Source organism: Oncorhynchus tshawytscha, linkage group LG04, assembly GCF_018296145.1.
Source record: "Oncorhynchus tshawytscha isolate Ot180627B linkage group LG04, Otsh_v2.0, whole genome shotgun sequence".
NCBI classification, from domain to species: domain Eukaryota; kingdom Metazoa; phylum Chordata; class Actinopteri; order Salmoniformes; family Salmonidae; genus Oncorhynchus; species Oncorhynchus tshawytscha.
Genome location: NC_056432.1, coordinates 68,838,592 through 68,866,415, shown reverse-complemented (window position 1 = coordinate 68,866,415; position 27,824 = coordinate 68,838,592). Strand labels below are relative to the sequence as shown.

Here is a 27,824-nt window from a genome sequence, read left to right as displayed (position 1 = left end):
ACATTAAGCAGTGCTTAGGGTCATGTATAAAAATGCTGGGAAGGCCATTATTTTGGCTACCATGGCTATACGCCCATAGGATGACAATCCCTCCATCCACATGGCACGAGTGGTCACTGAATGGTTTGGTGAGCATGAAAATGATGTAAACCATATGCCATGTCCATCTCAGTCACCAGATCTAAACCCAATTGAACAATTATGGGAGATTCTGGAGTGGTGCCTGATACAGTGTTTTCCACCACCATCAATAAAACACAAAATTATGGAATTTCTTGTGGAATAATGGTGTCACATCCCTCCAATAGAGTCCTGGACATTGTAGAATCCATGCCAGGGTGCATTGAATCTGTTCTGGCTCATAATGGCCCAACAATCTATTAGGACACTTTATGTTGGTATTTATCTTGGCAGTTACCTGTATACCTTGCTTTAGATCACTCACCTTGTTTGACAAAGCAGATCTAAGGTCATCCTCAGATCTAAGGTCATCCTCATACTGTACTTATGAGGCCAGTTGAAAATGAGACACTAACATCTCCATTGAGGTTATCAAGTTTGACAGGAAACCATGGAAAGATTTGAGTCATAAAATATGGTGAAACACGATCCTATGGCGCTATTCTACCTGTGCAATCCAAGCATAAAGGAATCTGTGCAGCAAAGCTTACCTTATTCTGTAGCTAAAGTAGGTGTCACTTGTCAGGCAACTGCCTATGGACTGCAATATCTCCTAGTGCAGGCCTAGATCCAGAAAATAATATATCAGAACCCCAAATCAATGTAATGCCAGGGTTCTGTCCTGTTCTGTTGGTAGGGAGTGGGTCCCAGCAACCATCTTCTACTGCCCTGCTTTACATTTCAAATCCAGGGTGCATGACAGAAATTTCCATAAACCCTTTTAAAATATTTAAATTAAGCAACATGGGACAGAGACCAAAGCTACCTTTTATAAAAAGCCAGTTTCACTGGATTGATAATGATAATTAAAACATGGTAATAAAACACAGAGGCAGTTGCTTACATCCATCCACCATCCCAGTCCCCAATGCCCTAGCAAAATCAAAACCTTCTTGAAGGTAACAGCGCTCACTGTTGCCCCTAGTGGCCGGTTTCCACGTCATCTTCCGACAACCTCAGACATGGATGGACGTCGAATACTGACTTGTATCACGGGTGACCTGGCTGGTATTTTTACACTGTTGGGTCTCACAGGGTTAATGAGCATCAGAGACCAAATGCCAACTCAGTAGGCTATAGAGAAGCCAGAGTTAAGTGCAGGCAATTGCATTTCAAATGTGAACAGTTCCAATCTCTCTACAGTTGAAGAGATTTACAAAAACCTTGCATCACAGTTGTGTGGTGTTGTTGAGAACGTAAGGGAGGATGGTAGGCCCCCTACTTGTCAGGGATGGCTCAAAGCTGTTTGCTTGGTGCTGATGCTGGGATAGAGCTAATGCCAGCAGAGAGGATCCAGTGTAAAACGTTTATTTAGGCTCAGGAGAAAATAAGTTCACTGATAAAAAACACTGGATCAAAATAGATTTTAAGCTTGCAAGAGAAAAGCTTGATACTATTTTGCCTGTTTTCCCTACCTGATTATCAAGGACCGAATTCATTCCTACCTTCACAATCAAATAGCATTGTTCATTTCTATACTGCCAATAGAATGCTATTCTGCAGAGTGGTTTACAGTAGCTTGAATGGTAACCAGAGTCTTAATGTATTTAAGTGTATGCAAGCAAAGAGTAATTTAGTATTATATAGTAACATTTATGACTAGATTATGTTTCCAAAAGGTGCATTGAAGAACTTGACTTCTATTTGTCTGTAGGTGAGTTTGTGTTCTGTTGACATGCTCTTGTTTTGTGGTTTATAATGATTGTCATTACTGTGGTTTTTTAACACTTGTACTGGACACTCCTGAGGATGAAGTGGTGAATCTCAAATGGTTTTCTCCACCCTTCTCTTTTGGTAATATTTTTGGGTGATAAAGTCTCTCATTCACATAGAATTATGTCACCCTGTTTGATCTCTACATTTAATATATCCTTTTTGGATTTGGGTTGAGAAACAGACTTACAGAAACACAGCCACCTACAAAGATACACCTGAACCAAGATACGCCACAGAGAAAAGTGTAGTTAAGTAAAAGTAAAAGCTGAAAAACTACTGGAAGAAAGAAGGGGGGTGACTGAAACAATAAAAAGCAACTCTTCACTCAAGAAGAAGTCTTAAGTCTTCAGTTTCTCTAATTAGTCAGGAGACTAAAGGATCACAGCTGTGACGCACTGCCTTGTGGGAGACGGCAGCATTGTAGGAGGGGAGTGCGTATGTTTGTGTGGGAGTCTGTGCTTATTTTCCTACTTACCAGTCATGGAAATAGCAAGCTGCAATCTGTCTTAAACTTCAACATCTACCGTCCAAACCATGTTCTCTCTCGCGCTCAGCTATATCAGTATTAGCCTCCCTTAAAAGCCCAGCCAAACTCACCTCAGCTGGAAATATATAAATATATTATACATTATATTATACAAATATACAAGATGCAACCTGACAATAAAGAACATAGGATCTAGGAAAGTATGGGAATAAATGTTTCATTTTGTAATATTGATGTTTTTTAATAGCACAACTATAACTATAGCAGTTAGCAGTATTCATTTGATAATAGTAGGCCTGCCCCATTATTCTGCAGTAGAAAATCTGGCCATTGGTAAAGTACTATAACACATTTACCTCTCAATTAAGGAAGGCATTTTCCAATGGATTGGCAGTATACACTCAGTATACCAAATATTAGGAACACCTTCTGCTCTCAGAACAGCCTCAATTTGTTGGGGCATGGACTCTACAAGGTTCCACAGGGATGCCGGCCCATGTTGACTCCAAAGCTTTCCACAGTTATGTCAAGTTGGCTGGATGTCCTTTGGGTGGTGGACCATTGTTGATACACACGGGAAACTGTTTATCTTAAAAAAAACAGCAGCGACGCAGTTCTTGACACAAACCGGTGCGCCTGGCAACTACTACCATGCCACAGGAGGTTGGTGTCACCTTAATTGGGGAGAACAGGCTCGTGGTAATGACAGGAGCGGAATCAGTGGAATGTAATCAAATACATCAAACACATGGTTTCTAGGTGTTGGGTGCCATTCCATTTGCTCCGTTCCAGCCATTATTATGAGCCGTTCTCCCCTCAGCAGCCTCCACTGTACCATATCCTCTTCAAAGGCACTTAAATCTTTTGTCTTGCCCATTCACCCTTTGAATGGCACACATACACAACTAATGTCTCAATTGACTCAAGGCTTAAAAATCCTTGTTTAATCTGACTCCTCCCCTTCATCTACAGTGATTGAAGTGGATTTAACAGGTGACATCAGTAAGGGATCATAGCTTGCACCTGGATTCACCTGGTCAGTTTATTTCATGAAAAGAGCAGGTGTTCATAATGTTTCGTAAACTCAGTATAGGCTTTGGGTATTTATCTTCAGACCACAATTAAAAGTGGTCTGACTTATTGGGACATTGCGTGTGGCATTATGAAAGGAAAATATGTTTAAATTTAAGAATGAGAAAACAGACTTAATAACTTCAAATACTTTGATGCATTTAAACAGATATCATCTTCAAAAGTCACAACACATAACATGTTATTGTCTCTCTGGGAGGTAAGATAAGACAATGATACCAACATGATCCTAGATTCTACCTGCAGTTGCTAAGCAACATCCACCTACAATCTCTCAATCTGTCCCATTGGTCAGTGGGTAAAACGCAGTAGTCACCTCATTGGCTCAGAGGAAGTTAATAAACTTTAGTCAAGACCTGCCTCTCTTGGAGAAAAAAACACAATGAAGAGTTTCTTGTGAATGAGAGGTGTCAGTACTTGCACAGTAGAGTGCTGATATTTGCATTGAGCAGCACGGTGCACAGACCTTTCAGGGGTGTTCAAAATTAAACGTTTTAAAATAACTTTATAATATAATATTCATAATCTTCCAATTTATGATATATGGCTGGCTGGCTAGTGGCTTGTGTAGATATTTGAGTGGTGGTTAGCTAGTCTAGACTCCCTGTGTTGCTGCTGCCCTGACACGTGCAACTTCCAACTGAAGAAGGGATGGAGTCGAGTCAGAGGGTCGTTGATTCAGGCGCTTTTCTTTGTCTTTCTGCCTCTGTGCTGCGCGTATCAGCCAACCAGACCGAGTATTGATGACGTAAATCAAGTATTATCGTGTGTTAATGAAATGTTATGCTGCTGTGGTAGCTTGCTACACACACTTGACCGGTGACCGCATCTCAAGCAATGCACGTTTGGATACCGGTCGTGCGCAATCTCCATACAAGGCAGACTGGAAAACAGGCGCAACCCGGGCGCGCCGAACCCTGTACAGGGCAAACCAACAGGCTAACTTGACATAATGACTTGCGGGCAGTGGGTTCAGAACAGCTATACAAAAAAGATATATACAGTGCCTTCAGAAAGTATTCACATCCCTTGACCTTTTCCAAAATACATGTTATAATCACACTGCATTGTACAATATTTGCCCATTGTTCCCTTAAAAATATTCAAGCTCTGTCAAGTTGGTTGTTGATATTTGCAGACATTTTCAAGATATTTTCAAGCCAATTTAAGTCAAAACTAACTAGGCCACTCAGGAACATTCAATGTTGTCTTGGTAAGCAACTTGTGTATATTTGACTTTCTGTTTTAGGTAATTGTCCTGCTGAAAGGTTAATTTGTCTCCCAGTATCTGTTGGAAAGTAGATTGAACCAAGTTTTACACAATGATTTGCCTGTGCTTGGCTCTATTATATTTCTTATATTCGAAAAAACTCCCATCCTTGCCGAAGACAAGCATACCCATAACATGATGCAGCCACCATCATGACTGAACATCTGAAGTAGTACTCAGTGAGGTGTTAGATTTGCCCCAAACATAACACTTTGTATTCAGGACAAGATAATTACTTTGCAGTATTGTTTTTTTGGGCTTATTGCAAACAGGCTGCATGTTTTGGAATATTTGTATTCTGTTCATTCTAATTTATGTTAGTATTGTGGGGTAACTACAATGTTGTTGATCCATCCTCAGTCATCTCCTATCACAGCCATTAAAACTGTTTTAAAATCACCATTGGCCTCATGGTGAAATCTCTCAGCGGTTTCATTCCTCTCCAGCATCTGAGTTAGGAAGGGTACATTCATCTTTGTAGTGACTGGGTGTATTGATATACCAAAGTGTAATTAATAACTTCAACATGCTCAAACGGATATTCATGTCAGTTTTTTTTTTACCCATCTACCACTAGGTGCCCTTCTTGGTGAACCCTTGGAAAACCTCCCTCTTTTTTGTGTGCTTGAAATTCACTGCTCGACTGAGGGATCTTACAGAGAATTGTGTGTGGGTTAGAGATGTGGTACTCAATTAAAAATTGTAAAAACACATTGCACAGAGTCCATGCAACTTATTGAGCACATTTTTACTCCTGAACTTATTTAGGCTTACCATAACAAAACATGCTTTTCATTAATTAATTTGTAAACATAATTCCTTTTTTTGACATTATGGGGAATTGTGTGTAGACCAGTTACAGAAAAAAATTCAGCTGTGTGTGGTGGGGGTGGGGTGCTCAGCACCTGGCATTGAGCTTCCTGGCTAAAAATAAAGATCAACATTGGATGCTGTGCAACAGAAAGACTGAATTCAAAGTGATGAGTTGGCTTCTTTCCAGACATAATGTAAGTCTGATTTTTTCTCTCTGAAGATATATACAGCCATTACAAAAGGGAGCTGGTATCAAAGTGCATGTACAACACCTATTGTTAGAGCTGGTAGAAAACAACATGCATTTACTTTAGAGTGGCAACTAGATGGGGCTCAATACAGCTCTGTGAGTAGGAACACTGTTCAACATTAACAATATTTTATGAGCCTTCATTTCTGTTTATGTGTAGCCTGATATAGAATGGTGAATGAGTTTCCCTATACAGATGGGTTACAAGCAGAATGAACGAACATCACAAGTCTCCATGTCAACAGCATTCACATGCATGGCCACATGACTTGACAGTAAAACAGCATGTCTGATAACTCAATCTACCCCTTCCGTTCAATTTTACATTGAAAGGAAATATATGTACAGTAAACAGGGAAAAGCTCAAATGAACCATTTGAGAAAAAAAAAGATTGGAAGAGTTGAATTATTCATGGTAAAAACCATCCACATTAGTAGTTAAACATTTTATTACTAAATAACAAATTATTGGTACAACAAATGTTAATGTAGGAAATAATGTAAAAACATTAATTCTACAACCAAAAATAAAACTAAGAACAACTTCAAAATCATACACAATTCAAGCAATCCATAGGACTTAATTTCTCTCTCCATAGCTACACACAATTCCCCAATATCTACACGACATCAGCAACATCTGGTCAAAAGCAGGTCTCACATCCTCTTTGTCACACTCTTGAATTTCTGGGAGGTTTTATAGAATATGGACTTTTTCCTCTGAACATCCATGAGGTGGAGATTCCCCTCAGAAACACTCCTCATAACTCTTCTGGGCTCGTTCTCCTCTGACCCTAAGGAGAAACACAATGCTTAGATGAAGCTCTCCATAGAGACGGGGGCTCTAAATTAATTGTTTTTCCTTTGCAGTGTGAAAAATCCCATCATAAAAAAAGTTGGTTATTTTAAATGACAAAAATGGAATAATAAAACAAATTGCTGTCTAAAACACATCACATCAAAAGTATGCAATCTGATGAGAAACCAAATTCTGCAGTTGTCCAAAAGCCAAACAAAACCCTTCAACATAAAATACACGCCATACGTAACAGGCAGACAAGCGCCTTCATTGTAGATTTAAAAACAGCTTGGTTGCGTCCTTCATAACAGGCATATAAAAAAGCATATTCTGGCCCTGCCCTGAACTTTGTGTTGCAGCTGACAGATGTAGGCATAAGCTCTGCGTGTAAGCAGCACTAATTGAAATGAACATGGGGATTTTAGAGGGGGGGGAAGCCACACATGAATATATTTTATAAATAGTGAATGAAAGCAAACTACACTGTTTCCCTGGGTCACTTCAGGGGAGAAACACTGGTATTGTTGCACTCACCAGCTAAACGACGCACTCTTAGTGGTCTGCTTGCTACTACTGTGGGGTCCTGCTTTATGCGCTTGGGTGCTGAAATCATTTCCTGCTCTCTGCTGCTGCTACAGGGGGGAGATGGAAACACAAGAGATGAAATACATTAATATCTGAGCAGCACAACACTTCCTTCGCTGATCCTTCACTAAGAAAAATGTATTTTGAGTATGTCACAACCACACCTACCAGTTTATTTTGCGTTTGCCCTGCGCAGCCGAAGTCATGGCCATGTAGGTCTTGCCACGTCGGATGTCTAACAGAGATGGTATCTCCAGTCTGTGGGAAACAAGAAGTCAGGCAATGTCACTTTCCTTCTCAATATATTTGAACAGTCTCTGACATGTGACCAAAACATATAAACAGACTGGAATGAGTACCGCACTCTGATACATTAGACAATGCTGAGCTTTCTCACTGCCACTTGCTCGTACCTAAAACTTAAAAGACAAGGCAGCTCAACGTTTAGAAATAAGTACTTGGAGGGGCTCGAACCCAAATACAATTTCTGCCAGTCTGTCTCCTGGGACAAAATGTGTAAAATAAAATTGTGAATCGTTGTAATAGTAAGAGGCAAAAAACGTTGTTCAGCAACTAATATTAAACTGGACTGTTGAAATGCCGGAGTATGATGACCATCTTTGACAATACCACACCCACCTTTTGGGGGGTTTGCTCATGTCATTGGCTCGGGGAGCCTGCTGTTGGCTTGGACTCAAGGGGCACAAAGTCTCAGCCTGATGATTGGGGCTACATTGGTAAAGGATGGCGGTAGCGTTGGCAAGAGCTGCTTCATTGTCTCCATCTTCAATGTCAAATGTCATGTTGGGGTCATTGACTGCAGAGTGCTGGAGAGGCAGGAGTGAAGGCCTGTTGAGTGTACTGCTGGCCTCTGGAGTGTAGAGCAGTGGAAACATCCCCTCCTGTCTTAAAACCTCCTGGAGGACCATGGGAACCTGCGCTGAGGCGGAGACAACACTCCCAGGGTTTGGTGGAGACACTGCCAGCTTCCTCCTGGTAGGTTTCTTGGGAATTGGTTCCATCACTGTCACCTGGGCCGCTTGGCCTAGAAAACAACATCAATAGGATTTATTTTTTATGAAGAAGCCAAAGAACCAAACAAATTTAAGCCTATACATGATCAAATAAATTGCTATCAAGTTACACAACACACTTCATCAAGGTCAATTCCATTTCAATACAGTCCAATCCATGTACTGCGCATTGACAAGGGTATTTTTTTCCAATTCTGGCCTAGCTCTACAAATCACTTAATGAATTGAGAGGTCAAATGGAATTGAAATTGAAAAAAAAAAATCATAAACATCCTCCACCAAGCACTTTTACATGGAAGTATTCAGTGAGGTAAGACCTTTGGAATGTTGCGGTTATAAAAACGTAAAGGGTTCCATGTTTTACTTGACAGTCACATCTGTTCTACACACATTTATATGGGGGCGTTCTATAAGCTTCTTCCTGAACAGGGTCCAGCGTTCATCCTGTTCAGCCAGAACACTTTCTGTTAGTGGTTGGTGAGATCTTGCTACTTGGTTTACTAGTTTGAGCTCAAGTGCAAGATAAGAATGCATTATCCAGTCTAAATCGCTGTCAGCTTCAGCATGTGGGTATTCACTAACAACATGGCAGTAGTTTGACATAGCAATGTCATACATGGACCAGGGATGAAAGTTTATTTTTTAATTTTATATCCCATGACTGGAACTGGAGTCGATCTTAGATTAGCAGGAAAATGTTTTGCCTCGGAGGTCCACTTTGGGATGTCGAAATTCAGTGCTGCACAGATTTTTTTATGACCCATATGTTTGTCAAAAATCGATTTGCGGTCATGAAAAAGGGCAGTTATTTGAAAATAGATATGTCCATTACAATTTTTCACATACATTCTATCTAGTCTTAGACATTCAAGTGTGGTCTGGAGTGTTTTTATTTTAACACCCCAAATAATCACCCTCCTGGAGAACTTTAACCCCTGTATGGCCTTACCATCTGTGTTGAAGCACCATACTCATATTTTAAGAAAATAAATCACATCTGAATAGATCTTAGGTGGCACCGGTATAAAAAGACAGTATCACCACCATTGAAAGATGAAGGAATAACATCTCTGTAAAATACTGAAAGGAGAAGTCGATGTCTGCAGTAGGCCTAATATGGGTTCTCATCTTTTGGCAGTTGGAGAAGTGTAGAGGTAGCCAAAGAAAGTGAACCTGGTGACCTTTACACAGTGCAGACATTAATCAGAGGTGTAAGGGAGTAAGGGCCGGGACACATTCATGCTCACAAATTGAGTTTCACCAGTCCCGACAAGCCCTGCTACTGTGACATGGAAGATGGCTAAGTAGGGGAAAGAAGAAAAGGAATCAAATGAGGCAAAATAAAAAATATAATTCGATGTTTCAAAGAAACCAAGACTTAAAGCCCTCAGAACTGCCTCAATTAGTCAGGGCACGGACTCCACAAGGTGCTGAATGCATTCCATAGGGATGCTGGCCCATGTTGACTCCAATGCTTCCCACAGGTGTGTCAAGTTGGCTTGATGTCCTTTGGGTGGTGGATCATTCTTGATACACACGGGAAACTTGTGTGAAAAACCCAGCAGTGTTGCAGTTCTTGACACAAACCGGTGTGCCTGGCACCTACTAACGTACCATGTTCAAAGGCACTTAAAATGTTATGGCCTATTCACCCCCAATGGCACAGATACACAAGCCATGTCTCAATTGTCTCATAAATCCTTCTTTAACCGGTCTAATCCCATTCATCTACAGTGACTGAAGTGGATTCAATAAGGGACTATAGCTTTCATCTGGATTCACCTAGTCAGTCTGGTCAGTGTTCATTAAGTTTTGTACACTCAGTGTATATTTTCACACCACGAGGTTGGTATAGCTGTTTAATAACAGCTGTTTGAAAAGACAAAAATTTAAGCCTGTTTTGGTGGGATGGAGTTTTGGCCTGCCCTGTGATGTCGCCAGGCGATAAAACTAGTTAATGGACCAATAAGAGAGTTCCAAACCACTCTGCCAATAACAGCTAGTTTTCCCCTCCCCACTCAGACCGATCCCAGACAGTCCTCGTACAATTCTTGCTTGCGAAATTACTCTTTGCTAAGAAGCTATTTTTGCTTCTTAGCAAAAATACAATCACAGTAAGATGACTTAAGTTATCCAGAAATTATTTGATACCGAGATAAAATCTGCTGCATTTGAACTTTAACCAAGGAAACATAACAAGGCCACATAAAATCCTTATGGACACAAAGCAAGGAATGAGGGAAAACAACTTATGGCCGACAAAGCAGGAGTGGACATAGGATAAGTTATTTTATGGTATAAGTGGTTCACAATCACTAGCCATAATTGATGACTCACACGCTTAGCAACCTGTCGTACAAAGGATACAGCTACACTGAATGGATCACCATATTAGTCATCAGTGAGGATGAGTCATACACACGACATACTGTTAATTATTGGTTATTTGGTCAAGACTAAGATACAACTAACTTGACATACAACTGATTAAATGGGAATAATTGATATTGGCTACACAATACATTTTTAATATACACCAAAGTCGTTTTAATAGAAAACATGTCTTCCGTTAACCGGCCAAAATGTTATGAATAGAACTTTGGGATTTCATTCTGTAATAAGAGCTTAAACGTATTAACATGAATAAATATGTTTTACGAGAATAGGAAGACTATGATAAAACCTAGCTGAGATTGATGATTGTCACCTAAAGAACATACGTAAGCAGGGTTGTTCGAGGTTAATGGCTGGTGTGTAAGAGTAAAGTGGAGAGCACGTTGCATCAGAGCACGAGGAGGCAGACTCACTTGTTGCAGTGAGACACTGCGGCTGCATCATTTACATGCTGCTGACCACAGCCCTGTGACGCCGCTTCCTACCTACTACATTTTACTGAGGAGGAGGCAATTCCCAGAAATGTGAACTGTGTGGTGGTGGATTTGACATATCAATTTTCCTACCCACCCCCGCACAGACAAAATAGGACAACCAACTAAATTGTTTAATGTAGAAGCTTTTAAGTGACAATGCTCACATTTTTTAACAACATACTTGTGTATCATAAAAGGGAGGGGGGATATGGAAGATTAATGGACCTATTTATTCATACGAAGAGCAGAAAGCAATATTTAGGAAATTTGAGTCACAGCTCAGATAGCAAGGCAGGATGAGGGGACAGTGATAAATGGTACCGTTTCTGATGGAGATCTGGCCCTGCAATAAATGGCAGCCAAGTTCTTTCAATCACATATTTTTGGCCTGTAGGATTAATACATGCATGAGGTGCTATTTCTGGTGGAGAGAGCGCCGTATTAGGGTCGCTTGGCTGCTGCCTCCCTCTTTATCGCTGACGGGGAAGGGGCGTTTACCCTTGCCTACCTTCTTCTCCCTGCAGTGAATTTGCATTTTCATGAATGAGGTTTGAGCAGCCTGGGTTGGGAGGGCTGGATGCTGGATTGACTGAGTACAAGATATGGAGGAAAGGGGGAGGGGGGCAAGGAGGAAGAGAGTGATCGAGCAGGAAACAGTAAAACTGGTACAGAATGAGGTTGGAGAGAGAGAGAAGAGTGATTGAAATTGTGTGGGCCATCCTGTGCTGATGGGTACAAGGCATTGGACTGGTGGGGTGCAGAACCCTATTGAGAGGGTCATGTGTGGTGACCTGCCCTCGTATCCACTTAGAGATGGTGCTGTAATGAGAAGGTTGGAAGAGGGAGGATCTCCATACTCAATCATTATCAAGCTGTGACGATCATGGAATTTTGGATGACGGTTATTGGTCAGTCAAATGACCGTGGTCACCGTTATTACAGCTCGAATAGCAAAATAAAATACACACATCTGCTCTGCTCCTGACTGCATGTGCTGCTGCCTGTTTGCTACAACACCTTGCTTGTTTCAGCAAGGAGTAAAGTTCTCACATTGTTAACAGTCCATGTTACCGTAGAAACAGACTCAACCGTACAAATGCCTGGCCGTCCCGTCTTCAGCCAGCCATTCCACAAAAAAAATGTTAAAACTTACGAGGGTTATTTTATTTTCATGACTGTTAAACAGTAATTGTGCCAGCCCTAGTAAAGTGTTTTTAAAGCCATTTCCTGTTGCGCTGTGGTCGTCCGGTGTTGTTTTCTTTAAAAATGTAGCCGACGTTTCCCACAATGTGTTTCAATCAAGTGTAGAACATCTGTTCAGCAGAAAATATCATTACAGACAATTTGGACAGCCATATTTCCTTATTGTACTTCCCTAAAGGTTTTTCCAGTCCTTTTCTTTCTCTAAAGGGGTCTCGAGTGTCATTTCATTTTCACAAAATATCTTTAGCTCCAGGCCAGAAAGTCTGCAGTGCTGCACAACTGGAAATCAAATTCTATTTCATGTCGGAATACTTTTTGAAGTTTCTGTAACAGTTTGCCTATTTTATTTTTCCTCGTTTAAGAATCAGTTGAAGTGCCAATTGATATCCCATCATCTCGAGGATGGCAGAAGGGAAATTAAGTTGTTACACTAAACACCAGTGTTCAGTGGGAATAAAACAAAAAAACACTGTTAATCCACAAATCAATATTACTAATTTCTCACTTCAGTTTGAGCACTACAGAGGGGATGTTTAATATTGTCAGTTCATTATTTTAACCATTTCAGTTCTTGTGGTCTTCTGAAACAAGCCTTCTCTTTAACATCCCAAGTTTATACTAGTGAATCCTGAAACCTTATCACAACTGAAATTGCTGATGAACAATTAACAGCTGAAACAGAGCTTTTACCACAGGAGTGATGACTTTGATGGACATATTTGATCCCCTCGGACTGTCACTATGAAGGATTCCATGTGGCAAACTGTTAGATTAATGACCAGGTTAGCAGGCCTGAGGGAGAGTAAAGACAGGTTTACCTTTCGATGATGAATTGGGTTGAAGGCGCAGCGAGACTCTCCTCTTATGTTTCTCAGCACCTGAGTGACAGACAACAGTATGTTCAACAACACCGCCTCCTTCATGAATACCATGCCACCCCCCCCGCAGTTATCAGCACAACACACAGCATGACTAGCATCACAGCTCAGCCTGCACAGTTATCAATAGAACAGACACAATCGTGCCTCAGCATTTGGCTGTGGTAAATGTGAATAATCATCATGAACTGTGTAGCAACGTCTGCGATTGTACACTTGCCTGGTTAAAAAATGGGTAGCCCTTTACACTTGTATCCGTATATGGGTTGAAAATGTCAGCTTTGGACCTTGATAAGCTCTTAAATTGAAACAGTACAGTAACATGCTATACATGATGTCAGAACTCAGGCTCTTCACTTCACAGCTCTGCATGGGTTTTGACTGACAGCTGTTCTGAACTTGAGCACCGCACACGACAAGAAGTTGCCCCAATCCCTCCTGCTAATTGGGCAACTTTAGAAAATGTTTTGTCTGAGTGAGGGAAATGCTGTAAATTACAAGGACTCTGTATTTTGAAAGATGTGATGCTAAGGATTACAATAAATACTGCTTTGATGTCATACAAGCAAGCCTAACACCCATGAGTCCTAATGTGCACTTCACATTTCCATATCATAAAACGCATGTAATATACATTGTTAACATTTATGATTACTATGTTTGATGTACAGTTACAAGATAACATGGCGGTATACCCTGAGTTGTCCTGAACAGAATGAACCGGTTTGTTGTATTGTGAAGAAAATTTGCCGCGAACCATGCATTTGGATTTACTCATGAATCCTTTCCGTGCGCATCAAAAGTACGTGCGCATCAGAATTGCTTTGTGAAAGCCTAACACGAAGATCTTATTTTATCATTTTGCTAGTCATGTTGGCAATAGAACAAGCGCTCAAATTTCACCAACTTGTCCCAGATTGTTAAAAAACAAAAGTGGCAAAAATTACTGTAAATTTAAAAATGCTCATAAAATCAGTGTAATGTTTGGATTCAGTCTTGTGTCAGCTGAACGGTTGGCCTGACCTTTAGTCTAATAATTTCCTCATAATCTCCAAACTGTTCCCTTCTAATTTCTACCATGATTATGCATTTCCATATTTTTTCTTTAAGAAACATTTCAATTTAGCTCTATCCCTATCCAATTCCCACAAGTGTAAGGGGTTCAATGCAGCCATTTTTAATCAAAATATGAAATCATTTCTGGGTAACAATTAAGTACCTTACTGTGATTGTTTTCAATTAAAAATGGTCAAAAAGAAACAAATATTGCTTCTTAGCAAAGCGCAACTTCTCAAGCAAGAAGTTTTCTAGGACTGTCTGGGAGTGGTCTGAATGGAGAAAGGAAAACTAGCTGTTATTGGCAAAGAGGTTTGGAACATTTTCTAATGAACTAATTTACCACTTGGTGATGTCACCAGGCAGGCCAAAATGCCACCCCACCAAAACAGGCAGACATTTTAGATGGTCTTTTCTTAAACTAAAAATGGGCATCTTCATAATCTTTACAATTTCATAGTGTAAATATATATATAAAATGCAGGAAATCAGGTTTTGATTGCACTGGGCATTTAACTAAATGTAGCTTTAAATATATAATAACAGTAGTCTTCAGGACAGTCATTGCAAGGTGAAACCGGAGGGAGTAGAACACACAGACGGGACCTATTGAGATCTGGTATCATACATTTGTGCTCATGGCTTGTGAAAGGAGGGTCAAATTACAGGATATCACTCAACTACAAGCACAAGTGGACAGGGCCAAAAATACTAAATAAAAGACACAGGGAAACAAGCATGTGACTGGTGCAGGGGGACAGGTGCGGGGTGCACCTGCTGACATATGATGGACAGCAACATAGTAATTAAGTATTGCTGGCCAGCTTTGGTTCACGCTCCATTGTCTCCTAGGGGCTGAATGTCATGAAAGGAGGCCTGATGGCGCACTGGTGCTGGGTTATACAGGGTGTGATAGGACCTGGAGAATGGTGGCTCCCGTGTGTGTAGGCTCCCATGATCAACAGTAAATAGAGCCCAATAGCCCAGGGCCAACAGATATTGCTGTATGGCCACTGGTGGCCTGAAAATAAAGCACTACAACAGAGGATTAAACAGTCAACCAGGAGGGTTTACTACAAAGCAAGATCAATGGCCAGCTAACTTGCCAAAATATATTTAGATTTTCTAGAAAGAATGGGCATGGTCTAATTAACTCATCAACCAAAAACACATATTGAACTTCAGCTTTCTTAATGAAGCAGAAAGTCAATAGCTTTGTAGTTTACCCCTCAGGGGGAAATTACATGTCATCGTTGTCACTGGGAGTTGAAGCCAAGTCTGCGTTTTTTAAAAACAACATAAGATGTGAAGTCATGACTTACTACTGCAGGGACTGTTTTGATGGGGACAGATGAGGTGTGAAAATGACAGGATAGGTACGAGCTCTGGCCTAAGCCTGGAACCCTCAGCCTGGGTCTCCTCGTCCTTCTGCTCCCCGGCCTTCTCCTGATCGGCCCACACCACACCCCTCTCCCTGAGGACCAGGTGCTCCAGGTCCTGGTTCTCAGCCTCGTCGGCAGCTGTGACCAGGCCCGACCCCCTCAGCGTCCAGTACTGTCTGCTGTAGGCAGGCAGCAGCATGTCCACCATTCTGAACATAAGAAAGCATAAAACTCAGGCTTAAAAGATGTTCTGTTGAGTCAGTATCACAATCTATAGTGTAAAGTTGCCAAAGTGAACTTTGTTGCACATGTATGCAACACCTAGTATAGTATAATTCAAAAGACTAAATAGTCTCTATTCACTAATTCATATAAGTAAGCGATAACTTCACTGTACATTCTCTGGAGGTAATGTATGACACAGGTATGGATGGCACACAGCCATTCATCCTCACATAGTACAGTGTGAGTCACATGACTCGTACTCCATTTTCATAAATATTATTTCATATAATTCCCATCTTAATATGTCTGTATCTATCTGACCATATTTACCCATTCATGTAGGCTTGAGGCCTGAAGATTCCTTCTAAAACATGTAGCAATATCTGTACAACAGATGTTGTGGAGTATTGGCTCAGATTGACTTAAGTCTACTTGACAGGTCTGAAAAGTCTGACAAACCCCTTTAAGACTATCTTATAGTAATATCACTGCATTTCCACTCTCTGTCTTCAGTGGATACAGGTGGATGATTCAACTCTGATACGCAATGCCAGGCGTTTTGGTATGGTGACAACATTACGTGTTGAACCCTGTAAAAGAAAAATGACCTACTTTTTAGTCTGTTTGTTCTCCTGGTCCTGGATGCCGATGAGGTGGGTCATTTGCTCAATGTGCTGCTTGAGGTCCTCTACCTGTAGCTGGAGCCTGTGGCAGCGAAGGTCCTTCTGGAGTACCTGGACGGGAAAGGGGAAGAGCTGGTGAAATGACCATGAGGGAACATATTGAGTAACCCTGACCACAGCTAGAGAACAAGCTGGCAGGGAGTCATCAGTGACGCACAAGACAATGAGTCTTGAGGGGTTTATTTTGTGCCATGCTTCATCTCTGAGAACCTGTCTTCTGGGTAAAAAAAAAGAAAAGCTGTCATCCAACTCTGACGTAAAAGAGTATACGAAACGGCAGCAGAGAGAACATTTGACAAGCGGATGAATCATTGTTCTGTGCCACTTCCTAGAAGAGGGATGAGAAAGAGAAAATAAACATCTACATGGTTTTAGGTAACTGGCTGTGTGAGGGATGCATAAAGATCATTGATCCATTCACCTCAGTCATCCACCATTGTACAAGAGCAATAAAATAAGCGCAGTTCTAATTACCTGGAGAACAGATGGAAGAAAAGAAACTGTCACGACAAGTTGGGACGTATTTGCAAAAAATAAATAAATATACACTGCTCAAAAAAATAAAGGGAACACTAAAATAACACATCCTAAATCTGAATGAATATGTAGCAATACTTTTTTCTTTACATAGTTGAATGTGCTGACAACAAAATCACCCAAAAATTATCAATGGAAATCAAATTGATCAACCCATGGAGGTCTGGATTTGGAGTCACACTCAAAATTAAAGTAGAAAACCACAATACAGGCTGATCCAACTTTGATGTAATGTCCTTAAAACAAGTCAAAATGTGGCTCAGTAGTGTGTGTGGCCTCCACGTGCCTGTATGACCTCCCTACAATGCCTGGGCATGCTCCTGATGAGGTGGCGGGTGGTCTCCTGAGGGATCTCCTCCCAGACCTGGACTAAAGCATCCGCCAACTCCTGGACAGTCTGTGGTGCAACGTGGCGTTGATGGATGGAGCGAGACATGATGTCCCAGATGTGCTCAATTGGATTCAGGTCTGGGGAACAGGCGGGCCAGTCCATAGCATCAATGCCTTCCTCTTGCAGAAACTGCTGACACACTCCAGCCACATGAGGTCTAGCATGGTCTTGCATTCGGAGGAACCCAGGGCCAACCGCACCAGCATATGGTCTCACAAGGGGTCTGAGGATCTCATCTCGGTACCTAATGGCAGTCAGGCTACCTCAGGTGAGCACATGGAGGGCTGTGCGGCCCCCCAAAAATGCCCCACACCATGACTGACCCACCGCCAAACCGGTCATGCTGGAGGATGTTGCAGGCAGCAGAACGTTATCCACGGCATCTCCAGACTGTCACATGTGCTCAGTGTGAACCTGCTTTCATCTGTGAAGAGCACAGGGCGCCAGTGGCAAATTTGCCAATCTTGGTGTTCTCTGGCAAATGCCAAACGTCCTGCACGGTGTTGGGCTGTAAGCACAACCCCCACCTGTGGACGTCGGGCCCTCATACCACCCTCATGGAGTCTGTGTCTGCTCAAACTGTCAGAAACATGCACATTTGTGACCTGCTAGATGTAATTTTGCAGGGCTCTGGCAGTGCTCCTCCTTGCACAAAGGCGGAGGTAGCGGTCCTGCTGCTGGGTTGTTGCCCTCCTACAGCCTCCTCCACGTCTCCTGATGTACTGGCCTGTCTCCTGGTAGTGCCTCCATGCTCTGGACACTACGCTGACAGACACAGCAAACCTTCTTGCCACAGCTCACATTGATGTCCTATCCTGGATGAGCTGCACTACCTGAGCCACTTGTGTGGGTTGTAGACTCCATCTCATGCTACCACTAGAGTGAAAGCACCGCCAGCATTCAAAAGTGACCAAAACATCAGCCAGGAAGCATAGGATCTGAGAAGTGGTCTGTGGTCACCACCTGCAGAACCACTCCTTTATTGGGGGTGTCTTGCTAATTGCCTATAATTTCCACCTGTTGTCTATTCCATTTGCACAACAGCATGTGAAATTCACAGAAGTGCGATTGACTTAGAGTTACATTGTGTTGTTTAAGTGTTCCCTTTATTTTTTTGAGCAGTGTATATATACTTTTAAAAGTAGCATAGAGTTAACTTCCTGTGATGTGTTCCCATCCCTTCAATAATTCTCTCTGGGAGATGAAAAAATGACATATTTAAAAGGGATAGTTCACCTTAACTATAAGTAGAACCATTTCTATGTATAATTATCAATTAGTTTATTATATGGATCTTATCCAGAGTCAGCAACCAAAAAGAAGGCTTAGTTTAGGTAGCTTACAATTATGCAGCATTGTCAATAAATCTTCACAATCCCTCCTGGATTTTCGGTGATATTTGCGGGAAACAATGCACTGACAAGGAAAAAAAATGTGTGTTGACGTGTGGCTTGATTGAACCATATAAATATGCAATGATTGTTTAAAATTGAAAATCTTTGCGGACTCAAAAGGAACACCTACAGTTGAAGTCGGAAGTTTACATACACTTAGGTTGGAGTCATTAAAAATCGTTTCTCAACCACTCCACAAATTTATTAACAAACTATAGTTTTGGCAAGTCGGTTAGGACATCTACCTTGTGCATGACAAGTAATTTTTCCAACAATTGTTTACAGACAGATTATTTCACAATTCCAATGGGTCAGAAGTTTGCATCCACTAAGTTGACTGTGCCTTTAAACAGCTTGGAAAATTCCATAAAATGATGTCATGGCTTTAGAAGCTTCTGATGGGCTAATTGACATAATTTGAGTCAATTGGAGGTGTACCTGTGGATGTATTTCAAGGCCTACCTTCAAACTCAGTGCCTCTTTGCTTGACATCATGGGAAAATTAAAAGAAATCAGCCAAGACCCCAGAAAAATAATTGTAAACCTCCACAAGTCTGGTTCATCCTTGGGAGCAATTTCCAAACGCCTGAAGGTACCGTGTTCATCTGTACAAACAATAGTACGCAAGTATAAACACCATGGACCACGCAGCCATCATACCACTCAGGAAGGAGACACGTTCTGTCTCCTAGAGATGAACATGCTTTGGTGCAAAAAGTGCAAATCAATCCCAGAACAACAGCAAAGGACCTTGTTAAGATGCTGGAGGAAACGGGTACAAAAGTATCTATATCCACAGTAAAAACAAGTCCTATATCGACATAACCTGAAAGGCTGCTCAGCAAGGAGCACTGCTCCAAAACCGTCATAAAAAAGCCGGACTACGGTTTGCAACTGCACATGGAGTCAAAGATTGTACTTTTTGGAGAAATGTCCTCTGGTCTGATGAAACAAGAATACAACTGTTTGGCCACAATGACCATGGTTATGTTGAGGAAAAAAGGGGAGGCCTGCAAGCCGAAAAACACCATCCAAACCGTGAAGCACGGGGGTGGCAGCATCATGCTGTGGGGGTGCTTTTCTGCAGGAGGGACTGGTGCACGTTACAAAATAGATGGCACCATGAGGCAGGGAAATTATGTGGATACATTGAAGCAATATCAGTCAGGAAGTTAAAGCTTGGTCACAAATGGGTCTTCCAAATGGACAATGACCCCAAGCATACTTCCAAAGTTGTGGCAAAATAGCTTAAGGACAACAAAGTCAAGGTATTGGAGTGGCCATCACAAAGCCCTGACCTCAATCCTATAGAACATTTCTGGGCAGAACTGAAAAAGCGCATGCGAGCAAGGAGGCCTACAAACCCAACTCAGTTACACCGGCTTTGTCAGGAGAAATGGGCCAAAATTCACCCAAAAGACCAAACATCTCCCTCTGCAACTGGATCCTGGACTTCCGAATGGGCCGCCCCAAGGTGGTAAGGGTAGGCAACAACACATCTGCCAAGCTGATCCTCAACACGGGGGCCCCTCAGGGGTGCGTGCTTAGTCCCCTCCTGTTCTCCCTGTTCACCTCCGACTGCGTGACCAAGCATGACTCCAACACCATCATTAAGTTTTCTGACGACACAACAGTGGTAGATCACTACAATGATGGCCAGTCTATAGGGAGGTCAGAGACATGGCAGTGTGGTGCCAGGACAAGCACCTCTCCCTCAACGTGAGCAAGACAAAGTAGCTGATCGTGGACTACAGGAAAAGGAAGGGCGAACAGGACCCCATTCACATCGACGGGGCTATAGTGGATCTGGTAAAGAGTATTAGGGTCCCTGGTGTCCGCAATCCCAACAAACTATCATGGTCCAAACACACCAAGAAAGTCATTTCCCCCTCGGGAGACAGAAAGAGTTGGCATGGGTCCCCAGATCCTCAAAAAGTTCTACAGCTGCACCATCGAGAGCTGCATGGCATCTGACCGAAGGCGCTACAGAGGGTAGTCCTTTTGTTTTTACACTGCTGCTACTCGCTATTCCTACTGTATGCATAGTCACTTTCCCCCTACCTACATGGACAAATTAGCTGGACTAACCTTTGCCCCTTCACCGGTACCCCCTGTATATATCTTTTTTAACTAGGCAAGTCAGTTAAGAACAAATTCTTATTTTCAATGACGGCCTAGGAACAGTGGGTTAACTGCCTGTTCAGGGGCAGAACGACAGATTTGTACCTTGTCAGCTCGGGGATTTGAACTTGCAACCTTCCGGTTACTAGTCCAACACTCTAACCACTAGGCTACCCTGCCGCCCCGTATATAGCCTATTTAAATGTTATTTTATTGTGTTACTTTTTTTATTTAATTTAATTCAAGAACTCTTTCTTGAACCGCATTGTTGGTTAAGGGCTTGTAAGTAAGCACTTCACAGTAAGGACTACACCTGTTGTATTCGGTGCATATGTCAAATGCAGTACAAATCAAATTGTGAGCCCTCTTTTTATTTATTTTTACTGCGGTGATGGGTCAGCTTTGTGATAACATTGCAATGTTTTTACTGTTTTATGCAGAAATAGTGCAGTGATTTGTCAAATTTGCAAGCCCTCACATAATATGCAGGGAATTGTTGATTTAGCAACAACAACAAAAAATATGATCACGGAATCCTGGAGGGACCATCTTCCTCTACATTTCCCCTACCAGTACAGTACATGAACAAAATAACCCATATACCACACCACTAATACCACCCCTGGGTCAAGAGATACCATATCTCTTGACCCCTCCAGCAGTTGCCTCACCACTGGTGGCTGGGAGTCCTGTCCCAGTAGCTTCATGTCATTCTCCACGCGGTGCAGCCAGCCGTTGTTCTCAAGGAAGCGCAGCTCAGCCTCCTCCAGCCTCTTGCGGATGTGCTGCTGCTGTGTGAGCAGGGAAGCCAGCTTGCGCTCGTGCTTGCAGGTGGCCTATTCAACAACAGAGCCTGTCAGATTGGGATACGACAAAGGAGTGTATGCACTTTAAAACATCCATCTATCACTGGTACATCATAAAAGACATGCTCCTTCTGGGACCATTTTCTGGCTAAAACAACATGGTGATAAGCAGGGCGTTTAACAGACCTTCTCAGTCTTGTCTTTGGCACTGAAGAGTTGGGCCTGCTGGTTGCACTCCTCGCTGTGGCGCTGACGTAACTCGTTCTCCTTCAGCTGGCGCTCCAGAACAAGGTGCTCCCTCCTGATCTGAGTACGGCTGGAGAAAATGCTCTGTAGGGACTCTGACACCCTATCCAGAAAAAGGAGCAACCAGCCAGTTATCATTAAATGGAGTCTTTGCTTAATAATGGAGGGCAAATATTTATATATAAAAAAAAAGTTTCAGTGTTTGCCCTTCCTCAAGTAAAAATGTAATGTCATGTTATTGTACAACTCAACAGGTTGAACAGTGTTCAAATCAGGCAGCTGCCCTGGATCACCCCCAGCAGCTTTTAACTAATAAGGCAGAGGCCTTGCAACAATGTCTCATTCTAGTAAAGGAAGAGGGGTATGCAGGTAAATAAATAAACAGACAGTGGAGAGCAGCCGCTGAGATGTGACTGCACTCTCCAATGTAACCCCTGTGACGTAGGAGCCGCCGTGGCCTTGCCAGACTGATGAATTTTTTATTGTGTGAGAAGCATGCTGCCTCTCTTCAGAGCCTCACATTGTGCGAGTTGTGAATTCTGATGCCGGTGAATGAAATGCGTGGGAATGAGACTCATTCAGCTTTCCACCCCCCCGCCCCCCTTCCCTCTCTCCCCTTTTAAACAGATGCCACTGCAGCCCTTAGAGGGGACTGAAGGAAGGACATTTTTTTTATAGCTAATATCGATATATTGTGTAGCTTTATTTACGTGGCTCACAGCTGCCCCTATCAAAAATGCAGAGCAAACTCTCCACCCACCAGGTCCTTGGGCTTTGTACTTTTCCCTCAACATTATAAATTATCTATGGACTTAAATTAAAGTGTACAAGTTTAAAGAACAACACTCAAGTGTGGTGCATATTATGCATAACAGAACTTGTATTACTATATAAATACAAGTTTTGCCTTTTGGTTGTTGCATGCACATTGGCACAAGAAATAAGTGCTTACTTGTGAATCTCTGTTTGGTTCTGACTGGAGATGGTATTAATGGTATTAGAGCCTCCAGGAACAAGAGGGTCCATCTTCCTCTCCTCATATTCTTTCAACTTCTTCTTCAATTGAACGATCTGAAATGGCATAAACCATTGATAGATTTCACAATTTATGTCCACACCTTTTCTGACCATAAAGGCCTCCAGTCTGTGTAGTAGAGATGGGTGCTTCATCTTATATTACCTCTTCTCGCTGCCTCTCACATATCACTGCATACTGGCCGATGTGACTGTCCAAGCTGACAACATTCCTCTTGAGCTAAAGGACAGGTAGATGCATGTAAAAATACATGGAGGGAGAAAGAGAGGCATTACAAACAGAAATATTGTAAGAAATGCAATGTAGTACAAGTTTCACTGTCAAAACCACCTCTGAACTTATGTTTGGCTTTTAAAAACAGAGTTTATTACAAATGAAGGTACACTAAGGAGAGCACGGCCAAAGAGGCCCAAGTAAATCCTATAACATTGTTGGGATGGGTGAGTAGTTTACTGACCGATGATTTGATCTCTTTGGCCCTGTTGGCATATTTCAGTGTGTTGTGGGTGTCGTCATAAGATTTGGAGGAGGGGCTAATGTTGGCAATCATGACCGTCCTGCAGTTCCCGCCAAGAGAATCTTTAAGGAGTCGTGTTAGCTTGCTGTCCCTGTATGGTATGTGGGCTTTCTTACTCTGCTAAAATAAAGAAAGGAAAAAAACAACATTAGCCCGAGAAGAGTAAAAGTGCAAAACAGGAAATGGTTAGGCCTACACATTCAGGTTTGAGGTGGGGAAAGGTCTGAAAAACCTCACTGGACATTAATACTTTTTTATTTATATCAATTAATTCCAACTTGCTTGCGTTAAAATGGAATTGACCACAGTCCTATGACCCTTTGGGACTCAAGGCATACAGTAAATGCCCAGTGACAATACACAAATAAGGCTGTATAGGGGGGCATTTTAGAATAGTCAAATACACTGAATGTACAAAACATTAAGAACACCTGCTCTTTCCATGACAGACTGACCAGGTGAATATAGGTGAAAGCTATGATCTCTTATTGATGTCACTTGTTAAATCCACTTCAAATCAGAGTAGATGAAGGTGAGGAGACAGGTTAAATAATTATTTTTAAGCTTTGAGACAATTGAGAGATGGATTGTGTATGTGTGCCATTCAAAGGGTGACTGGGCAAGGCAAAATATTTAGGTGCCTTTGAACGAGGTATGGTAGTAGGTGCCAGGCACACCAGTTTGTGTCAAGAATTGCAACACGGCTGGGTTTTACATGCGCAACAGTTTCCAGTGTGTACCAAGAATGGTCCACCACCCAAAGAACATCCAGAAACTGTGGGAAGCATTGGAGTCAACATGGGCCAGCATCCCCGTGGAACGCTTTCGACACCTTGTAGAGTCCATGCCCTGACAAATTGAGGCTGTTCTGAGAGCAAAATGGGGGGGTGCAACTCAATATTAGGACGGTATTCTTAATGTTTTGTATATACACATTCTTATTGGCAGACTAACTATTTGTTTCCATAAAAACGCCCAAGCACATTATCTTCTGCTGGTGTGAATGTGCTATGTCTGAATTCAACCTGGCTTCACTAATGGCACAGCGTCTTGAGTACATTACATCTGTTCAGGTGAGTCACAGTCGCATGGAGATTCAAATGGCAGGAATTACCAGGAACTTGCAGAGGAAAAGTGATCTGCAATGGGCTGGGGGCTGCCCAGCTGTTCTCCCTGGCCGAAACCTACATCTGGAACCAGGAAACCCTTATTTTCCCCAGCTGATCCTATGGGAGCTCAAAGTTTGCAGCTAAAAGGAGGTTGTCCCAATTAAGCAGAGTGAGTCTTTCGCCAGAGCAGGATTTACAATGTACAGAGTAACAGCCTGAGAGAGGAAATGGGCCAATGGAGAAAACCACAAAGGCTAAATATGCAACTGCAATTCATGGCCATGGGACCAGTCCAAGCTGGGACATCAAGGTGTCATTCCCTAAAGCGAACAACGGTGCCATAAAAATAAACAAAACAAAAAATTTCAGTACAGCGGTGGCATGTTTGTGCAGCATTTCCTAAATGCAAGTGGCCTGCTTGTGGAATCCCCAGGGACAGTGGTAAACCGAGACAACTCAGTGACAGGTTAATGTATGCAACTGGAATGAAATATTACCCAAATACTTGGCTTGCTAACAGACCAAGCAATGCTCCTTGAATCACAGGGAGCTGCTCACTTTTTTCTGGCAACGACTGAGCAGGGGAGTATTGCTGCCAGTAGGATGTAAAATTGCAATCAATTGAACAAAATACAGACAAAATGAAGACAGAATAAATTAGACTAGACCGACCTAAATATCCACAAGAAAAAACATTATCTTAAAAATGCAGTGTGACCACAGAAATCAACAGAAAATGAAAGACAGCAAGGGAAAACCCTAACACCAGTCACTGGCGGGATAAACATAAGAAATCAGTTGTAACACCAGGGTAGTGGGTTCAATTACCGGGACCACCCACAAATAAAATGTATGCACACGTGACTAAGTTGCTTTGGATAAAAGTGTGTGTGTGGGGGAATTAATTCAATAGTTTAAAATGACTAAACCAAATGGAAACTGTGTAGAAATGATAATGATCCTACATTCATGCGGTTTCTTGACTGTGTCCAGCTCGCTTATAATCCCAAAAATGAAAGCCAGACAATCTGGGAGCATTGAAAATTCAAAAAATGATAGTGCTCCATCTATCTTTAGCCAATTTTGATGGCAAGGAAATATAAGTTTCAGTGCATCCCTCTGGACTTCGAACACCGAATGCAACCCCCAGGGCAAAATGAGTTTGACACACCTGTCATAGTCTTAAATCTAGACATAAGTTTGTGTATTCTCAGTGGTGAGGAAGCAGCACCAAGGCCTGCTCAACATTGTTTACGAGTCACACAGAAATGCCTCTGGGTTTTATTGTCAAAAGATCAACCAGCATTATGAATTATATTGTATTCTATGAGCAGAAATATTTCCTTTGAATAATTTAAGGTCCTATTCAATCAGAAACATGAATCAAGATGCTTTACACATACCTTAGGGTCAGCCAGAGCGTTGATAACATTTCCCAGGGCAAGGAGTGAACGGTTGATGTTAGCGCCTTCCCGTTGACGTGCTCCCTTTGCATTAGTGGCACTTGCTCGCTCGGAGCCAGCGAGGTCAATCAGGCTCATTTTGGCCACACGGACATTTGGATTAAGGCTAGCCGTCCTGTCCTGTTGCTTCAAGTAAATCTAGTGGGACAAGAACACCAACAATTTCATCTTCACCTGTCCAGTGACTGCAGTGGGTAAACCTGACAGACACAACGTCTGGTAAAGGAGGAAAGGTAGATGACGGCACTCTATTGAAATAGCCTACCTGAAATACAGCATGGGACCGTGACGAGGTGGCATTCATGTCAGTGGGGTGCTGCGTTCTATTCCGATTGCCATAATCCAAAGCTTCAAGGATGTGCTCAGCAGACTTAGGCTGCAAAAGAGGTCACATGAATACTTTTAAACAAATAAAACCAGAACACATAAATCAAAAAGATATGTAAAAAAGAAAAACTACAACACCTGACAGACACAACAAATAACCTGTTGATCACTAACCTGGTGCAGAGTAAGGCCTTGGATAACCACTCCTTTCGAGGGGTCCTCCCTCACTGCAAGAGGGCCCACATTAGCCAAGAGGTCTCGGATCTGCTCATTATAGACCTGCAAACCAGTTATGGCAAAACCTTGACTGATTTCTATTGACAATTTAAATCCTGATTGTTCATTAATAAAATGTGTTTCTTTAATTCCCAGGTATGATGGAGGAAGATATTTCCTTGATTTCTGTGTAAATTTATTAATTGAAAAATCATATAGACAAAATCAAAGAGTTACCTCAAGATAAGAAAATGCTACATCAAATATTTTCTCTTCCTTGACTTGATCCATACGGTTGAAGAGCTCCGTCATGGTGCGATACATCACACCCGGGTCATTGCTTGAGCCCAACATGGTGTGTGTCTTGCCTGCTCCTGTTGCGCCATAAGCAAAGACTGCAACATTTCAGAGAAGGATTAGTAATTAAACATGACCAAAACTTCCACACAAATTAAAATAAATCAGATTTTGGTAGGTTTAAATGTAACACCAAATGTATTGGAATTTAACTGCTAAATGGAGTACAAAGATATAGGCTACTGTAGCATACTAATTACTATTTCTAAAATGGGCCTCTGTACTATGACATTCATTTAAATTAAGCTATTTGAAACACTGTTTACACAAAGTCCATCTCAATGTGCACATAGCCATAGGCCTACTAATCAGATGGTATAGTCCTGTAAAGATTAGTAGGCTTAGGCCTATTTTATTACCTGTACAGTTAAAGCCATTCAACACTCCATCAAGTATCCTTTTAGTGGTGTTCTCAAAGATATCCACCTGAGAAGAATCCTCCCCAAAAACATTATCAAAGACAAATTTCAGGTCCTTATTGGCTCTCTTGTTGACATCTCTGTTTCGAACTCTTGGTCCCCCGAAAGATGTCATTTGCTGTTCCTTGGGGTCAAATATTAGCATGTGGTTGTCCACAACTTGGACCACATTCCTGAAGTTCTCGCACTTCTCATTGTCGTTAGTTGGCCGCACACGTACAACCACTTTGACATGGCTGCACACGTCGACTCTTCTTATTGTGTATTGATCTTGAGAGAGCACAAGGAAGATGCTTTAGCTTGAAGGATGTTTCTGATATACTCAATTGGAGTGGAGCAGAGACCAGGCTTTGGGGAATTGG

At 42.0% G+C, this 27,824-nt stretch overlaps 1 protein-coding gene across 1 annotated transcript; it reads right to left on the bottom strand.

Annotated features, from left to right (window-relative positions):
• Positions 1 to 6,235: 6,235 nt before the first annotated feature.
• Positions 6,236 to 27,703, bottom strand: LOC112263803 (kinesin-like protein KIF18A). Its single transcript, XM_024440412.2, has 17 exons — positions 27,403 to 27,703; positions 26,924 to 27,081; positions 26,645 to 26,749; positions 26,409 to 26,519; positions 26,084 to 26,281; positions 23,512 to 23,691; positions 23,199 to 23,273; positions 22,971 to 23,089; positions 21,959 to 22,121; positions 21,638 to 21,802; positions 16,453 to 16,574; positions 15,556 to 15,824; positions 13,118 to 13,177; positions 7,832 to 8,237; positions 7,361 to 7,450; positions 7,142 to 7,239; positions 6,236 to 6,602 (listed from the first exon to the last, which is right to left on the bottom strand). The coding sequence occupies exons 1-17, from the start codon at positions 27,605 to 27,607 to the stop codon at positions 6,466 to 6,468; spliced, it is 2,661 nt and encodes an 886-aa protein (XP_024296180.2). The 5' UTR covers positions 27,608 to 27,703; the 3' UTR covers positions 6,236 to 6,465.
• Positions 27,704 to 27,824: the final 121 nt, after the last annotated feature.

What these genes read in the sequence shown, in the direction of transcription:
- LOC112263803 (XM_024440412.2), bottom strand. Translation starts at nt 27,607, where the DNA reads ATGCTAATATTTGACCCCAAGGAACAGCAAATGACATCTTTCGGGGGA. An exon ending in GTGAGAGGCAGCGAGAAGAG is followed by an intron (nt 23,090 to 23,198) that starts GTAATATAAGAT and finishes ATGCCATTTCAG; the next exon opens with ATCGTTCAATTGAAGAAGAA. An exon ending in ACCCAATTCATCATCGAAAG is followed by an intron (nt 8,238 to 13,117) that starts GTAAACCTGTCT and finishes GTTGTTTTCTAG; the next exon opens with GCCAAGCGGCCCAGGTGACA.